The sequence below is a fragment of the Rhea americana genome, unplaced genomic scaffold (assembly GCF_003343005.1).
Source record: "Rhea americana isolate MKP2758 unplaced genomic scaffold, rheAme1 scaffold_255, whole genome shotgun sequence".
Lineage (NCBI taxonomy): Eukaryota > Metazoa > Chordata > Aves > Rheiformes > Rheidae > Rhea > Rhea americana.
This window is the reverse complement of record NW_028186374.1, coordinates 110,760-128,894: the sequence shown is the minus strand read 5'-3', so window position 1 is coordinate 128,894 and position 18,135 is coordinate 110,760. Positions and strand designations below refer to the sequence as shown.

Here is an 18,135-nt window from a genome sequence, read left to right as displayed (position 1 = left end):
AAAAGCTATACTATATATCATAAAAAGGAATTTCTAACAAAGCATAGAAACAGAAAACCTGTATATAAAGCAAAATAAAATAAATTCAAAAGTTATATAGAGTAAGAATAGGATTTTTTGAAGCATTATATACTGTCCTAACTTAGCAGCCTCTAACATCAATGACAGAACCATCCGTGTCTTCAGTAGCAGCCAAGCTAGTCCAGTATCGAATACTTCTGAAAATGCCACCCAAGTTCATGCTGCTAAAAATAAAATTCAATTCTCCTAAAGCACATGAATTAGGATTAGCATTTACATGGCTAAACCGTGAGAAATGAGACAGAAGTCAGGCTCCAGTACAGAACGCCCTGGGCTACGCTACATACSACAGCTCTTCCACGCCAGCTGCATGAAAAGACAGGACAGCTCAAATCCCTGCAAATGCAAATCAGTGACACCTCTCTGCCCACGCTCGGTGTGATCTTTCATGTCATTCTCATGTAGGCTGGCACAGAAAGCGGCTCTGTGGCATGCAAAGCGTGACAGATACCCAGYGCAACTCATGTCTCTCACCCCAACCTACACAGGGACTAGGCGGTGCAGAAAGCTTTTCTTTGCCAAGCTTCCATGCCAGGTCAAATTCTTGCGGGGACTATAGCAACAAATCCATCAGCAAACCTGATCAGTTAATCCTGTGATGAGGACACTTCTTTATTTAGGCAGCTGAGTGTTTGAAAAAGCTAGCACAAATTCCAGAACAACTCCACATTTCTCAGTGATAATGTTTACTTTCTTGAATTGACTTCTGTTCARTCCAGAATTTATTGCAATACTCTGCACTCCAGAACCGAAACAACTGAAATTCCATCCTTCACAAAACAGCAAAAAGGCTGCGAATAYGGCACAGCTCTCCCATCACAGGAAGCAAGAACCGCATTAAATCCAGACAGCAGTGAGAGCTGCAGACAGATTTAATGGCTACAGGGCAGTATCAGTAAATAATGCAGTGTCAGTGGGTAGCTCAACAGGGCTTAAATGCTAAAGCATCTAAGATGTTTACACAAGCTGTAGTTCAAATTAGTAACTTTGACATAAATGATTAATGGGTAATGGAGAATGTTACCGTCACTTCTGTATTTACTGGCAGTTTAAAATCAATTCCCATATTTCAAATCAAAAGCTTTTGGCAGAGTAACAGTTTGGTGAGATATTAAATACCAAAGCCACAGATGTTAGAAATAAAGGCAAACTTTGTTTTCCCTTGCATCAATACACTATATAAGTTATGTCATTAACAGAGATGCTTCATTTAGCTCTAGCTTCAGCAAGCAATTTTTGTTCTTGGTCAGTCTCTTCTGAAGGATGCCATCAAAAACAAAGTTTTTTTTTTTTTTTTTTTTTTTTTTTTTTTTTTTTTTTTTTAAATTCTCATTCTTCTAACAGGTTTTACTCCAGAGCAGGAACTAAATGGCAGAACTATCTAGGTAACAGACATCCTGGGCAGATACATTTTACCTGTACTCTTGCAGAAGCATTCCTAAGGATCCCAAGTGAAATCTCACACTTTGTCATATGGTCAATGACATTTCCCAAGACATTTTTATAAAATACTTGAACTTTAAGACCTCTTACACTTCAGCTAAACTCGTGAAAGTCCAAGCAGTCCTATTTCAAGTGGGCAGATGGACATTCTTTGCATTTTAGTTACAGGTCTGGGAGGACACRTTCCACATGCTTACAAACTAAGCACCATTTTTTGCATGCAGCTTTATACAACTAATTTTAGAGTGGCACTTATAATAATAGTGGGAGCTTCATTTATAGATACTCCAGTAATTTATTATCATACACTTCAGGGAGGAAACAAAACATCCTTCTCCTTTCTAAGCTTTGCCCCATTAGGACTCCAATTACATTAGACTTAGAAGTTCTAACATTTCTTATTTTATAGACAGTTACAGCGTTCACTTCTCCCATTATTTCAGCCCCAAGAGCTGGAGTAAACACGTCCTCGTTCGACTACTGGATTCAATTAAAAGTTAGACTGATATAAAGAGAGGGTTTCACATCATGATAATGAAAATACAATGAGCAACTTAGGCAAGAATTTTCTGGTCCCAAAATAATCCCTTTCCTGAAATTCTGGGATTGTGCCCAGCATTGTAGTCCAATCTCCTCCCTTCAGATATCTCTGCGGTATTCTGTGATTGTCATTTGGGATGACATTTCTGTACGGGAAGTTCTGTGCTGTGCCTGTGTATAACTAGTGGTCAAAATGAGCTGGTATATGCTGGTAAGCCAAAACAGTCCTTAAAAGAAGCTTTTTGCTTTGCTCAGTGGAAGTGAGATGGAATAAGGCATAACGGTATGTCTGTCCTCCTAACGCCAATGTTTGCCATACTTAATAGGGGAGAAACAGAACAGTCTGTAAAACCATCGCCCGGGGATATACAAAATAGTGTACAACTTCAACCATTTGAATTTAATGTATTCAACTAAGCACACTTATGGCAAGACCTTTCTTCACTAGCACAGAATGAGGAAGTGGAAGGTTGTTACACACGTACATAAATGCGTGCCATGCGTTGCCGAGACTGGAGTGGCTGAAAGCATATTTATTCACCGTAAAATAAATACACAGCATTAATTCAAAAAGAAAAAAAAAACAAACCAAAACTTAACACAGATATCAGTTCGTACTAACAGAAGTCACACAAAAAAATCCCATCTCATTTAAAACTGGGAGTCTACTAAAGAGCTGCTGAGACTTTCATCTACAAAGAGCATCTTTTACCATGTGTGGTACAAGGCTCTTTTTAGGAAAGTATCCTGGGTAAGATCTACTCATATCTGAGATGATCCATTTTGCACTTTAGCAATTCAGGTCAATGTTAGATGCAACGATCAGAGATAAACCAAATCCAAATTACACCTCATTTACTAGGGAAAGATCACAAACGTAAGYGTGCAGTAGTAAGTTCCTGAGAATCAACTTCTTGTAACTTTGCAGTAAACACAGAGTGATCGGGAGATACTTCCCCCCAACCAAAAGAAAGGAAGCCCACATCCACGCTCGCCTCAGGCTGAGAGCAGGACAGGGGCTCCAGGARGAGCTCGATTCCTACGTTCATACTCCTCAACCGCAAGCTTGATGGGGGGCAGAGAAGGGCAGCGATCATTTACACCATCCAGAAACACGTTTTCCCAGATTAACCATGAGAATGTGTGGAGTCTTGAGATTCACAGTCACCTTGGACTCCGATGAATGCAGTCACTGCTAGTAACCATAGATCACTTGCAGTGGTAGTAGCTGTGCAGGAATTGCGATGTTTCCTACCTGCCAAAACTTCCTTCGAGTGTCCTTTAGGATAAAGCCAATCCTTCTTGCTGTCAACACGTTGTTTATTGAAAATCTATTATTATTATGCTTGATGGGACTACCTAAGTTTTGACAGGTGTTCTCCAAAATAAGAGGCTTCTCAAGCCATTTTCAAATCAGAATAAAGCACAAAAGAATGATCAAAAATTTCAAAAACACTTCTGAGACTTAGGAGTCACCTTAGTTCATACATCTTACCAGCTTTAAATGAGGCGTCTAGGACACTTTAGAAAGTAAAATTCTCAGGCTTTAAGCCATACATAGTCTCAYACAAACACTAGAAATATTAGTGGTAAAGCCAAATACTGTTAAGAAAACATCATCAAGCCACTAAATTCACCTTGGMAATACTCCAAGGCTCACGACCAGAGACCATGGCTCTCAACAATGAAGTGGTGCAATGACTCCAAACCTCTCTACAGCCACACACAACTCAGAAAGACAAAATTGCTTTGCAAACTCCTGATTATACAGATAGCATGTGAAAACAGTATTTTCTCTTCTCCTCCTTAAGGAACCCCTGAACTACCAATTACAAAACAGAACTGAAGTAACAGCTTATGTACCTACCAACAGACATTTCTCACATTATAGCATTAGTTTTTGAAAATTATATGGAAAAAGAAATAGTAAATGCAAAGACAGTAGCATGCAGCATTGGAAAAATAAGTAAGAAAAATACTAAAACTAAGTATTTTGATAAGGAACCTGAAAGGTGGAAGAATATTAATTTTCTCTAAACATATCTGCACAGCAGAAATGAGCTGTTCTGCAAAGTGCTGGCTGTGTTGCAGAGCTCAAGGATGCAGCAGCATGACTGCCTCTCCCAGCCTAACTGCTCAGTGCTGCTCTCCTGCTCCCCCACCTGATAGAACCAAAGAGCTGCCTCAACACATTCAGCTGACATAAAACTTTCACCTTTTTTGCTGAGACAGAGCACTGATACTGCTCTGTAAAGGTGCTAACGCCTCACTGAGCTGGTGCAAGAGAAAGYACAGAGCAACAGTTAACCTAGCTTAGGATATACAGGATATACTGGACGTTTAAGCATTCTCATTTTTCTAAAAAATCCAAAACCACCATACTATTCATATTGTAATAATCAATACATCTGCTAAGAAATACTACCTTTAAAAGCACTTCCACTCTTCAAAAATGTTATCTCTTCAGTTAAAAGTGGTGGCTTTGTATTTGTGCAAATATGCTTGCATAATGTATGTATGTTAATGTAAGTTAAAAGCTTAYTTTAGTGACTGAAGTAGTAATTTAGTACTTTTTAGATGACCCTCAAAATTCAGAATAACAGTGCAAATTGCCATCTATTCTTTCTTCTGAATCATCAGCAGAATTGTTCTGACTTGTAATTAGAAAAGCATTTTAATTTACACATACCTTATAGGTTTGCAGAACTACAAGCGAGGACATACATTTCCACACACCATCTTTATTACCTGCTCTTGTGACAGAAGGAACTGCAATAAAATGGGGGTTGGAGGGTAGAAGAAACTTGCTCTCACAAGCATAGACAGACAGACAACTTATTACTGAATCTATCATCTGAGTTAATAACAAGTTACATGTGGTATCTATGTACATCAGGCAACACACCCACAGGACCACAAGTCTCAATGAAAGCGCGTACAACTGCAGTCTTCTACTAAATTTGAGTGTATTAACATCTCCAGTGAGGTCCGAGAGAAACATTCACATTAGGTAGTACTGTATAGTCACCAGTCTTCAGACTGAAAATGATGGGGTGAGGCCGTAAGGGTCTTAGAGGTCCAGGACACATATGCTGTAGGTGACTGGATATAAATTCGGAATGAAAAATTGCCATTAATTATCAAATCTCTGCATCTGTAGCCAAGCCCTGCCTCCAAGGGCAGAGGAGAGGTACAGCCACAGGGGTTGCAGGGAGCCATTTAGGAACTCAGGGCCTAAAATCCTTTGCCGCCAACTGCAAAGAGGCAGTGCGGGGACCGGCTCCGCCAAGCGCTGTCCTGAGAAGCGGTCCTTTCCGCAGAGGCTGACTAGTGACCCATCTCAAGCAGCAGGTGACGGTCACAAAGCTGAGGGCTCAGGGGAAACATTTAACATCAGTTGTGTGTCAAACAGAAAAACACAAAACATTTTGAATATTAAGTCCATGAAAGTTTAAATAAAAATCATTAAGAAAACTAATTCTGGACAGATGCAATGCAACTTTTACCTTTTTTTTTCTTTTCCTTTTTATTATTCTATCCAGAAAAAGGACTGCTCTCTGCATTTTGGATTAAAAAGAATTCATTTTTAACACTAGAATGATGTACTTCTCTAGCAATTTGAAYGGGGAGATTTTTTTCTTTTTGATTTTTTCTGAAGGACAAAAAGAAATTTTCTGCTTGAGTTCCCTCAYTCTGATGGCTCTGTGTAGGGTGAAGAAGTGAGCTCTGTGTGGCACCAAGAGGAACAACAAGCTGGGGCAGACACAACATGCAGATTTTGCCTCCATAGATAGCCTTTGAAAGAGTCACATCTCTTCCCCTCAGTTAGCTATACTCTCTCCTTGCACCAGATCTGCTGAAAGCCTTCTTAGCTTCACTAACGTTATTCTCCAAATATTACAGATTGTCAGAGAGTGTTCCTGGGATGCTGTGAAAGAAAAGTTTCTCAAGCCAACCACCATTTTAATTCWCATTGCTATTTCAAGATTTTCTTTCACTTTATTTACCTAATTGAGATGACGAGGGACAGCACTTCTAGCAGGATGGCGATGACGAACACCACGACTGCTGCTGGCGGTGGAGGGGATGAGACCATCCCATGTTTCAAGAAACATGTGATAGAGAGTATTAGGAAGACTGTGGTGGAAAGGAACACGTCCAGGAGTGAGCTGAAGGTAGCACTGGCAAACGTCTTCACTGGCGCATTCTTTATAACCTATGGAAAATACAAGTATTGAGGGAATGATGAACAAGAATAAATGCTCCTACGCCAAATTCAACCACACCATAAAAAGCAGATCACAAAAACTAGTAAAGCAATGCACAACATCTTGCTACTTCATTAATTCAATGTAAACACTGTGCTAAAAACAGACAAAAAAAATCCCCAAACCAAAGAAGTAGTTCCATAACTATCAGTTTCCTGAGAATAGTTTCTTTTGAGAAAAAGCACTAGCACCACTGTTCCAGGTCTGAGGTGATTTTTAAATATTATTACTTTTAAAGTTCACTAACATTTTTTACAGGATAATACAGAAATAAACCATACAAAAATTACCTGTGTTGTGCAAAGAAAAAAAAAAACATAACCACTAGCAGAGAAAGCTAAAATAAGTTTTTTTTCCATAGATTTTTATTTAAAACAGCAATAGATTTTCTACTGACAATTAAAAAAAGTCTGGTTGCAATGGCTCATTCAGAAGACCCTCCAAACACCAGTCTGCAGGGACAATGACTTGCCCATGGCAGAGTTTCACATCTCTCTTTCAGACAAGATTAAAAGAAACAGGACAGTATGCAATTTAAATTGATGTAGGCCCAGGACATCAAGTTCTGCTCTTCCCTAACCCCTTAGCACGCATTCCCCTTGCATTCTGTGCTGGCCCTAGTGTTCGTGCAGCTGTGGAGTGAGCTGCTTTGAGGGCCAATCCAGCTGAAAACTAGATCATGAGCTCCACATCCTGGCTTGCTCCAATGAGCCCAGTCTTAGGAGTGTTTATGTCTGCCCAAGGGAGGAGGCAGGAATGTGCAACTTGCAGTGTTTATGTGTTCCTGCGTGTGTATGGAGGCAGGGGGGAACAGAGCGAGAGTCTATGACAGTCTGGGCTTAAAAGAATCTTAAATTCCTATTTCAGATGATCTAAACGGAGCTTGCAGCTCTTCTSCTTTCCAGTCTTAACACTTCCAGTTTTAAAAGTAGTCATCTCAGACAGGAGATGGCAAAGAGCAAGTTCCAAAGAAAAAATGAGAAGTATGTTATCAATATTGCCAAGAGGTAGCCAGTTTTAATCCTATGGTCTTGTATTATGGTTTCATTTGGAAATTTCTTTTGCTCCTCAGAACACTATCTGCACTCAGGAGCACTGGAAAATGAACTTGTTTCTCATTTCCACCTCTTTGCAACCTAATATAGTCAACAAGTACCACTTCAATGCAAAATTGCCTTTTAGTCTGAGCTGTAACAAAATCCCTTTAGTCCACACAGACAGTTACATAAAATTGAACGTCCTGTCTGATACGCTCTAGGTGACCCTGCTTGAGCAGGGGCGTTGGACTAGACGATCTGCAGAGGTCCCTTCCAACCTCAGCTGTCCTGTGATTCTATGTGAATTACGGACAGCAGCACTGTATCCAACAGTGATAGTGTGAAGGATGCCTAAACACTGAGTGTTAAATTGCACCTTAAATTCCAAACAAGAACAGGCTAAGCCAGCCCTAAGGAAGGGCAGCTGCTAAAAGACAGTGATGGCAAACCAAGTACGCAGCTGACACAACGTAATTACACCAGTGCTGGAAGATACTTTTAGCAACAATTTACTGCAAGATAATTAACAAGTGTATCTCCAGCACTGCTGAAGACCATTTCACTTTTTTTGGTTCTAGATCAGCCAGTGCTAATAATAAAGCTTTACCAGGTTTTGCCCAAATACAGCAGAGCTACTATTATGAAGTGAAGATGGCCACTTCCAGGCAGGTTTTCATACTGCAGCCAAGCCAAATTAACAGTTTACCACCACCAAAATAGACAGACCTCATTCCTGCTCCTTTCTTCCATGAATTTCCTACACACCCACATTAATAGGTCAATCTGCATACGCTTGAATACTACTACTTTTCTTTCTGATCTTTCAGTTAGAAAGAACTTGATTTTCTGTTTTCTGTATATTGTGTGCAAATTGTGCAGGCAATCATGTGCGTGCATGCACACACATATATACGCAGACCCACACATATATTATGGTATTAATTTCCAGCACACTCTAAATAATRATTTATAAAATGATCCAAAAGTGCTAAAACAGTGCTTGTTTTGTTCTCTTATTGCACTCAATATAGGACATGAACAGATACAATATACTGCTGTGGGTATAATTTAAYAAATGTGAATGTATCTCACGGGAAGTTTCTCCTGCTGTTGCTACACAAGGTTTATTCAGAGAGATACCACTGATACAAAGTGCTGCACRATGAGCAGGGGGTTCCAGAACACACTGCATGAATTAAACTGCAGCGCAGCTATCCTTACCTTTGTTTTAAAAAAAGAAAACTGGAAAACAAGCAAAAAGGGGCCTTTGCTAAGGACACCACAACAATGCTGCCTGGAACCACGGCAGACATCCTCCCTGCCCTCAGACGCAGGGCACACGGGGAAAAGAGGGAATCAACACCTAGGTTTATCAGGATGCGATTCTGCAAGATGGACGACCCGAAATGATAGTTCACCACCACTGGAAGGGAAAGTTTCTTTTCCCTCCCTGCTCCCAGCCACTTATCTTGCACTAGCTCTGCACTTGTCAGGCTCTCTGAGAGCCACTGGTTCAACGCTAAGAGAGAAGAGGAAAAAAGAAAAAAAAAACAGAAGGAAAAAATAGCCTCAAATAAAAAAACAGATGACTTTTATGTAAGTTAGTAAAATGAACTGGCTCACAGCAGGGAAGGGTTTGATAAGCATCAGAGTCATTGGAAGGAGCAGGCAGAGGAGAGCRATTGCCCTCTTTTGGTAGCTGCTTTTCAGCTCCTCGTGGAAGTGCAGCCTCAGTTCACACTGACACCTAACATTGCTCTACGCAAACTTGCATCTTGCTAGTTCATGTCAAGCAGGCAGAAATATCAACCGACATGGAAAAGTTCATAATGGTTCTCAAAAGTCCCCTCTCCTCAGGAAATCCTTCAGGATTTTTTATGCTTGACTAATGCAGAATCAGGAAAGCATCTAGTTGCTTACTGCATGTAGTATTGTGAACCATCTGATCTGAATGCAGTACATGTATGAAATTTGTGACATTCAAAGTTAGGATATTTGATGAGGAGGCAATCCTTTACTTTTATCTTAGTTTGGTTCTCTGGCCTGCTTAGAGTATTAAAACATAAACCTGAAAACTGAGATAATGTAGGTGAAATGAGTAAAATTTGTTCTTGTGTATCCTGGTGGATTGTGAAAATGCATTCCTAGCCCAAATATTGGACTAGACTCAGGGCACTGGCACATGACAGGTCAGTTGAAAGGAGGCAACTGTTTTCAGAGGCAACAGTACCAAGCCATAAAACCCATTTGATATTTCTTGATCCTTGTCATCAACTGCAATGAAATGTGTTAAAAACAGCATGAGTACAAGTACAGATAGTTGCTTAGACAGATTATAGAAGGAAATTAAATCCAGGAGAAACGTACCTCTTCCTGATAGCTTGTCCTGTAGGTCATCTCCAAATCCTGATCTAAGAAGTTCAGGCTCAGCTTGTTAATAGGAGGTTTAAAGAAGTAGTCTTTCATGAGGCTAGARAGAAAAGACATACCAGCATCAGTTTACTTGCTGTAATTCTTTCAGACTCCACCGTTCCGTGGTTTCCACCTCCCGTGACACCAAGGCTTGGCTACCTTGGCTTCGAAGTTCCTGCAGCATTTCTTTGCTCTAACTTATTGTAGTACTGACCCCCCCMCACACACACTACATCACTTGCTCAGTCAGAGGAAATATTCTACAGAAACGTGATGGAGCAAACTTTTATATTTTTCAGGAAGACACTAACAAATCCCTTCAGGAATTTAACAACTATAATCACAGACGACTACAGATAATTGTAGTATAAGCCAGTGAACAGTAAAGGTTAACTGCTGCTACAGAAGCATGAACTTACAGGACAYGTAGCTATGGGATATTTATGTATTAGACAGAACTCTATCATTCAAAACAAAGCCCAGGATGATAAAAGTGACGATGTGCTGGAAAAAAACATTTAGAAAACAGCACTTTTAACGATCCAGGCTGCAGGGAAAAGAAAAAAAAAAAAAAAAGAGTTCCTGAGGAAATGGATAGCTTAAATTCATTTCTGCAACAGAAAATCTGAAATCACCAGAATCATCACCAAAGGCACTGGCAAGTAATGAAACTAGCTTATTAGAACTAATGAACCTCCCGGTTCAGCATCTACCAGAGGGTGTTTATGTGCTCCTTCACCTTATCTTCTAGTGCCAGGTGCAGGAAAAAACAGAAAAGATCACTCAATCATTAAAACATTGTTTCTATTCCCACCCACCTGCATAAAAATAGAACATTTTTTGAATTTACATTAGTTGTAAGAGATTTATGAAAGCGTACTTTTCTCATATTGGCTCTGCTCATCTAYGGTGCTCCTGTTCTGCAAACATTTTCTTTCCCCAGTAGGCATCAAAGAGCTGAAAGAACTGAACTTATACTGCACTAAATGCTTTGGGCACAATGGTCCCAGAATAAGGTCATGCTTGCTTATGTAACTCGTTTCTCAGATAGTCTGTCACCCTCTCTCCTACATAGTCCTAATTGGAGACTTGAGAATCTCTGATGTTACAGGCCTTTCACTTTCAAACAACTGATTCCACTTGTTATTTACAGTCAACTAACTTTTGCTATTTTTAAAACTGATGTAGAATCTGAGACATGGTAGCTTCTTTCCAAGTGCTATTCCCATCTCGAGAATTGTAGTACTCAAGCAACGATTTGATCCAATTACTCTGCTGTTATTAAAGCTACGCAAAAGACATAGAAATGCACAAGAGAGCAAACCCAAGTAGATGAAGAAGCTCAAAGATCCTACAGAACTAGCCTGTGCCTGCCTTCCTGCCTTGTTTCTTCATGTTACTCTCTCTCTCTCTTTCTTTTTTCTTTCTCTCTCTCTCTCTCTCTTTTTTTTTTTTTTTCCTACTCCTGGCAAAGAGGTTTGTTAGAAGTCCAAACTCCTTGGAACAATATAGCAGAAGGAAAGAAGGAAGGTATTTTCCCTCGAGATGTGAGACCAAACACTGATCACATTCTTAGATTGAAGCTCTAGAAGACAATCTAGAAGACAACTTGCCTCCTCTTTCTTTCCTTCATTCTTCAGTGTCCTCTCTCCCTCATCCAACAATGATATATATGAGTGACAACTGGCAGAGAAGACTGTAAGAAAATCTCTAATAACATCTTATTGTAGGAATTTTGTAAGCTTTTTTTTAATAYGGTTGAACTGACTTTCTTCCTCCATGGAAGCTCATCAGAGTATGCTGATATTGTGCCGGAGGTGTGATGGTCTAAGGGTGTACGAAGAAGAACTCAGAATGTCAGTGCAACAAGAAACTGAAGAAATAAGAGCTATCAAATTAGGGAGAAGGCAGAATTTCTGATGCCAGCCAGTCACACTGTGTCACCTCCTATTCCGTAGTCAGTTGTACAGGAAACTGACCCAAGAGGGAATAGTCAGTTGTACAGGAAACTGACCCAAGAGGAAAAAAAAAAAAAAAAAAAAAAGTAACTTCTAGGGAAAGGTTCATATTTCCCCAAGACTCTACTCCATACTTCTAAAGAGACCTTTCGTAAGTATAGTCATGATTAGCCCATGAGTACTTGTTTCTTAGACTTCAAAAGGTTTATAATCTCAGGGATAAACAAACCTTCTGGGAAACAAAAATCTAAAAAGAGAGAATTCTGTGAGGGCATCTTCACTGAGATCAAGTTTAAACATTTTGTAGCCTTACCATCTTTCGTACTGCTAGTTTTCTTTTAAAATACACAACAGCAYGCACACTACAATGAACAAAGCACGGTATTTTTATAGTGGCTGCAGTAAAGCCAGCTTCAACGCTCACACCGGACAGTGTTTCTCAAATAAATGTAACCAAGTTCTAAGAAAAAGCAAACCTATAACGTCTATGAAAAGGATTCTTGCATAATGTAATAGAATGTAATAATACAAAAATGGCCCACTAGCACTTTTTTAAAAAAATTATTTTTTTAAAAGAAAGCTGGAACTACGCTAGGTATCAACTCTTAGGCAATCTCAGCAAGCAAAGAGCCCAAAGGCCACCTGCTGAGTCCTCCGTCGCACATCTAAACTCTACAAAGCGGGTGGGAAACGCAAAGCCTCCCCAGTGCCCAGCGTTTCCTACCAGCCGGCCCTGATTCAGCGCAGAGGCTTCCAAATTGCCCGGTGGCACATTTAGCTCTTCCCCAGCTGCACGGGAAGTCTGCGTGACTACTTCCTATATCTAATCACCGTATCTGGGTTAGAATTTTTTTTTTTTTTTTTTTTGCTAACGCAACGCCTGCTTCACACGACGGATCAGAACGCCAGCGTTGCGCAGGACACTGCGAATCACTGCCCGGAGCGAGGTGAAACTCCCAGCTCACCACCACCGAGGCTGCACTAACATGAAATCAAAGCAGCAAATTTCCAATATTACTACTTATAACGGGCTTCATGTAAGATGATAAAGAAGTTTGGGTTCCATCTCCCAACCCRAGAAAACTCATATTCCATATTTGAGCATCCTCACAGTTGGCAGATTTATTAAGACCAACAGTATATATGTTTTATAGTAGGGGATCGAGAATGTTTTTAAAATAACTTATTACATACAACTTAACATTAACAAATGTTACAAAGGATTAATGTAAAATGATGGGCTTAATCCATTTTGCATAGACCTGATTAATCAGGAGATTATTTTTGGAAAGTTATGTTTACATGAACTGAACTCAGCAGAGARGTTTCCCTGGCAACAAGAAATGGCCCACTTAATATGGTAATGATGATATTTAATTGAGGGAAAAAAATAGCCTTTGACTTATGTCAAATCAGAGTCCTACTTTTTCCAAATCAGAAATAATTATCCATTTTGTAAATGGAGGAGGAAAACTCCAACTCTGAAGCTACAAGACCTTCAACTAAGCATCTTCAGCAGACTAATGGCATGAATTGGCATAAATACTTTTGGTAACTTACAATTTGCAGTATGCTGGTTATATTAAAAAATAAATAAATAAATAAATAAAATTTTGTTCTGATTCCTGCAAACATTTTGATTTTTATAATAATACTTGAAAATATCAGCTGAACACCTATTCTCAGATGTCATTGACAAAAATCACAAATTAAAAAAAGGAACCTAGAATTTTTACTGAATGTGGCCGCAGGCGAAATGTAATCTGAAAAGAAACAGAGGAGCAGAACCTGAATATTTGGAAACAATTGTATCTACTGATATTTGATAATGCCTAAGATGCACATACATACCATGAAAACAAAATGAACAGAAGTTTGAAAAAACAGAAAATTAGCAAAAGTTAGATGGGTAAAAATGATGAAAAAGAACAAACTAAGTAATACGTAACAAAAAACACAAGATCCTTTCTTTCACTTTTTCCTTCTATGGTCATATTTTCAACTAAGAGAATGCTGTCCCTGCTCCAAACAGCCTGCAGTACATATGATCGTACACTGTCAAGTACATTTAAATTAAAGGCACCTAGTCTGAGTATAAGCACTTCCGTTATTGAACTAAAAATARGATTAGCCACAAAAAATAACAAAACTCAAGTTATCTGTTTAGCTGATCCAGTTAAATTGCTGCCATAATAAAGGTGACAGGGTTGCATGCTTACAATAAATAAATAAATAAATAAAAYCACATGCTASTGAACTGCAGAGAACGTACTTTCCTCTGCCCCAAAAAAGGTTTTTGTTTGTTTGTTTGTCTGAAATGAAGAGAGAGGCTAACTTTACAAAATGCTGTAGGTAGCTTATAGGTTCTCAAAGATTCACTCCTACTAATTCTGCTTTCACATCAAATACGATTTCTAGGCATTAGTAAATCACACGATGTCATGAGATGTTGTTCTTCTGGTATACAAAAACATGMATTTTTGAGGTTCAAATTCTACGTTACATTGTTAACTGCAGTTGTACATATGCGCATTACACACACATACATACGTATATACTCACTACACACACACACACATGTGCATTAGGAAGAATTCTGAATGTAAAGATAAAAGGTAAAGATAAAACTTCATGACGAGTCATTTAAGGGGGGTTTTTCCTTTTATAGGAGTCAAATGAAGAATGACTGATCACCAAGGGAAAAAATGATGAAAAAACTGGCTTTACATATTCCTGAGAAGAATGTTTTCGATGTCAAGTTCCTACCATAGTTTCCAAACTCAATACAAACCAAGTTTAGAAAACATTCATGTTATAACATCGCAACAATAATAGAGAAAAAGCACAGAAATACAGATTAAAGATACACGAMCACTGTTATTATCGTCTCTCCTTTGTAGGATTTTTACGTTTTGCAACTCGTTCTTTCTTACCTGTCTTCTTTAATCACATCCACAAAGTGAGCATCTGTCTTTTCTCTGATATTTTTGAATCTCAAAGGAAGGAGAGCTGATTGATCCAGACTCACTCCCACCCATCTTCCTTTCTCTTGCAACATTTCATAAAGTGAGGTCTGACTATTGCTCAGCTTTTCTTCCTGTGGAGGACTCAAAAGTCCATTTTGAGTCTTTGAATTATGTCCTCCTGGAACCTGCTTGACAGAAAGCAAAACATACAYAGGAAACATTACATGGTTGGCAAAGCAGACAGAAGAGATTTATGGAACAAAAGTTAGAATAAGTTCGACCATCACACCACATACCATCACACTAAACTTCTACCTATGTCACAAACGTAACTCTACCTGCTTTAAAATCATTCACAGCGTCTCCTATAAAATGCATGTTTATCTAGCTGTCGTCGTTTTGCCTGTGTCCCAAGTTTCAGGCCACCAGAACACAAAATAATTTTTCCACACATGAAACTAAGACCAATCAAATTTCATTCATTCCTCTTCAAGTCACAATTCATTTCAAAAGCTTTTMAAATCCCTGCTTACACTGTGCTATCTTTCCACAAGTCACAAGACAATTTATTCTGCCAGCCTTGCTGGTCCTTCTCCAGACTGTTTTAGAGTCTTGCTGCTCTCCCAGGCTCTCCTTTACAGGCTCGATTGAAACTGCCCCTTTATATATCTTATTCTTACAAAAAAGTATCATGTAGTTGAAAATATATCTTTTCTTCCCTCACTAAGAAATATCTTTTTCTTCTGGTCCTTCTACCATTGTATTAATATTGTATTATTAAATTATGACACCAGCTTGCAATACAGTTTAAGTGTATAGTATTATCAAATCTGCCTTGATTGATTTGAGAATAAAAATTAGTTTCAACCAAAAACTCTTCTATTTTCATAGAACCTGAAGCTCCTTCATTTTGTTTGATSAGGACTAATATGCATTTAAGACAACTAAATGCAGTTAGACTGAAAGTGAGCTGCAAGTAGTCAGGATCACACTATATTTTTCAAAGGCAGGCATATATCAAGCCTAGCATATTTGACTGATCACCTCCTCCCTCCAAGTCTTGTAATTTATCATACATCATTTATCCTCATCCTGAAACCCACTCATGGAAGAAATTTCTTCATTTCTGCCTGTATAGCAGCCAGCATAGCAGCGACGAGCTCCTTCATAAAACTATTATTGGATGCTATATCAGTGATTGATACCATAAATACCATCGCCACCCAAATCATGCACTGAAATATGTTATTCAGATTGCAGTATCAGCCTAAAGTTAAGAAATATCTGATCTCTGGCTGCCCATGCAAAATTAATTCAAACTCCTATAAAACAAATGAGGCACACAAATATAGCCTGCTGTAATTAAAGGTRAACTGGCAACTACTTATACATTATTCCCTATTTTCTGACAGGAAGATGCTGCAAGAAAACAAAACAAGCCCCCAACAATGGTTTTAACGTAAGCATTCTTGATATCTATTTTTCTAGTAGAACAAAAAACAAGTATTTTGTGTGTGCTAAAAACCTTCAGGTATGACTTGTCTCATAAATGATACTGAAGAKGTAAGACTAATGGAGCAGCAAGAGACTGTTACCTTGAGTGGGGAAGAGTCAGAAAGTACTTGGGCTTGGTTCCCTCTATCTGTAATGACCTCAAGAGGTGAAGGAAGCCCTGCTCTGTATCACATGTCACAACAAGGTGTGTTGGAGTGGACTGCCAAAGCTGCAGGAAGAGGAGGAGGTTGCTGAGCCATGTTTGCCTTTCCTCCAACATGGGAGAAATGCAGGATTGCCACCCTGGGGGCTGCCCAGTTGAAAGGCAGAACCTGCAGGGCCACRTGTGGGGAACAAGGAGGAGAAAGGATTCCAAGTCTAGCCCCTACCAYCACTCATGACAGCTGTTTTGGCAGCTTGCAGGTGTTCACAGTACAGTGACAAGCAGCTCACAAAGTGTAACAGTCAAGTTCAGTAGTTACCTTTGGGCATGGACAGTATTTTACCAAGGAACGTAAGCAGTAGAAGACAGAGCTGATCTAGCAATGCATATCTCAGCAAAAGCAGACCAGGATTCTTCTGTACGATGAAGGGGGGGTTCTCCTTGTAAGCTAGAGGCACGAGAACTTTGCAAATGAAAGGTCACCAGAACCTTTTCTAAGGGAAAAGACTCAGCAGCTTGAGAACAGGTCCTTCTGTAACCCTAACAGATAATCCAAGGAGAGCATTTCTAAGGAGCACATGATGTACTGCAGCACCTGAGTAACCTCTTTCTTTCTGAGATGAGGAGTAATAAGGCAAATCAAAGAGAACTGTCAAACCAGCTGAGAGTATTCAAGGTTCTTCTTTTTTGTTTTTCTTTTATTTTTCTCTACTTTATGTTAAAGATTATATTTGCTTTGGGTGCTTTCCAGAACCACTTGAGGCCTAGGAAAATGAGGGTCACCGTTACTCTTTTTTATTCTTTTTTTCTTTTGAAATAATATTCCTCTTTTTCTCACCCCTACAGCAGATKTTGTAACTTGAAAAGAAGTAAACGATAGAATACAAACCTTTTGTTTTGCATGAACAGCTCAAATATAAGATAGGCACTTTCACGTTGTGTTTGCTTTCCCTGTCTGATCTTTGAATTCATCTGAAGAACGAGGTGAAATTTTCTGCTCTTTCAGAGAAGGTCAGCATGGACTTCTCTTGGCCTTTTCTCTTTAGCTCTTTGGCAAAGGCTCAAATCCCTAAGAAAATTCTTCCCTTCAGTCAGCTCAAGGTTTTCCTGTGCTGTCTCTACTCTGTTAATCTTAACAGGAGAGGATTAGAATTTGAAACTGCTCGTGTGTCAGGAGAAAATCCCTATTTATTAAATGTCGTTAGCCCCAATGTTACTGTGGTTTCTGATGGCAACAGGCCGTACAGTTCTTCTGAGCTCTTGGATTCAACACACCACGCGACAATTTCCTCCCATAAAGAGACAGGAAGACAGGATGCAAGGAAGGACTGGGGAAGTGGTTGACATAGTTTAGGGAGATGAGACAGACAGACAGACAGAGAGACAGACAGAGAACCTGAATGCTGCAAGGCCGTGGCATCGGGGGAAAAAAACAACTCCAGAGATGTGTAAAGCAAGCTTATGACCCTTTTTCCTAAGAAATCTGAGACTGTAAAGAAAAGTTGGAAATAAAGTGGCACAGCAGATTCTGTGCATGTGGGTCTCATTTAAGCTGGCATTTAAACAGGCATCTCGGATTTACTGGAGAGGCACATAACTAGTCCAATTTTTGACCAGTAACAAATAAACAGAATAAATGAGGGATATCTGACTTGATCTTCAGTAGCATGTTTCTTCCAGTGAAATTACTGATGTTTTATTCAGCACTGTACAGACCCCTTCTTGGCAAGATTAAATGTCTTGATGATTAAAACACACGAAGTCAATATAGCT

General features: G+C 39.3%; 1 protein-coding gene across 1 annotated transcript in view; it reads right to left on the bottom strand.

Moving 5' to 3' along the window:
* Positions 1 to 18,135, bottom strand: part of ADCY9 (adenylate cyclase 9) — a 96,700-nt gene that overhangs the window by 25,117 nt on the left and 53,448 nt on the right. Inside the window, exons 4-6 of the mRNA XM_085307184.1 lie at positions 14,673 to 14,890; positions 9,737 to 9,839; positions 6,072 to 6,280 (exon numbers count right to left, since the gene is read on the bottom strand). Coding sequence (XP_085163310.1) covers positions 6,072 to 6,280; positions 9,737 to 9,839; positions 14,673 to 14,890 — 530 coding nt within the window. The remainder of the gene's footprint in view (positions 1 to 6,071; positions 6,281 to 9,736; positions 9,840 to 14,672; positions 14,891 to 18,135) is intronic.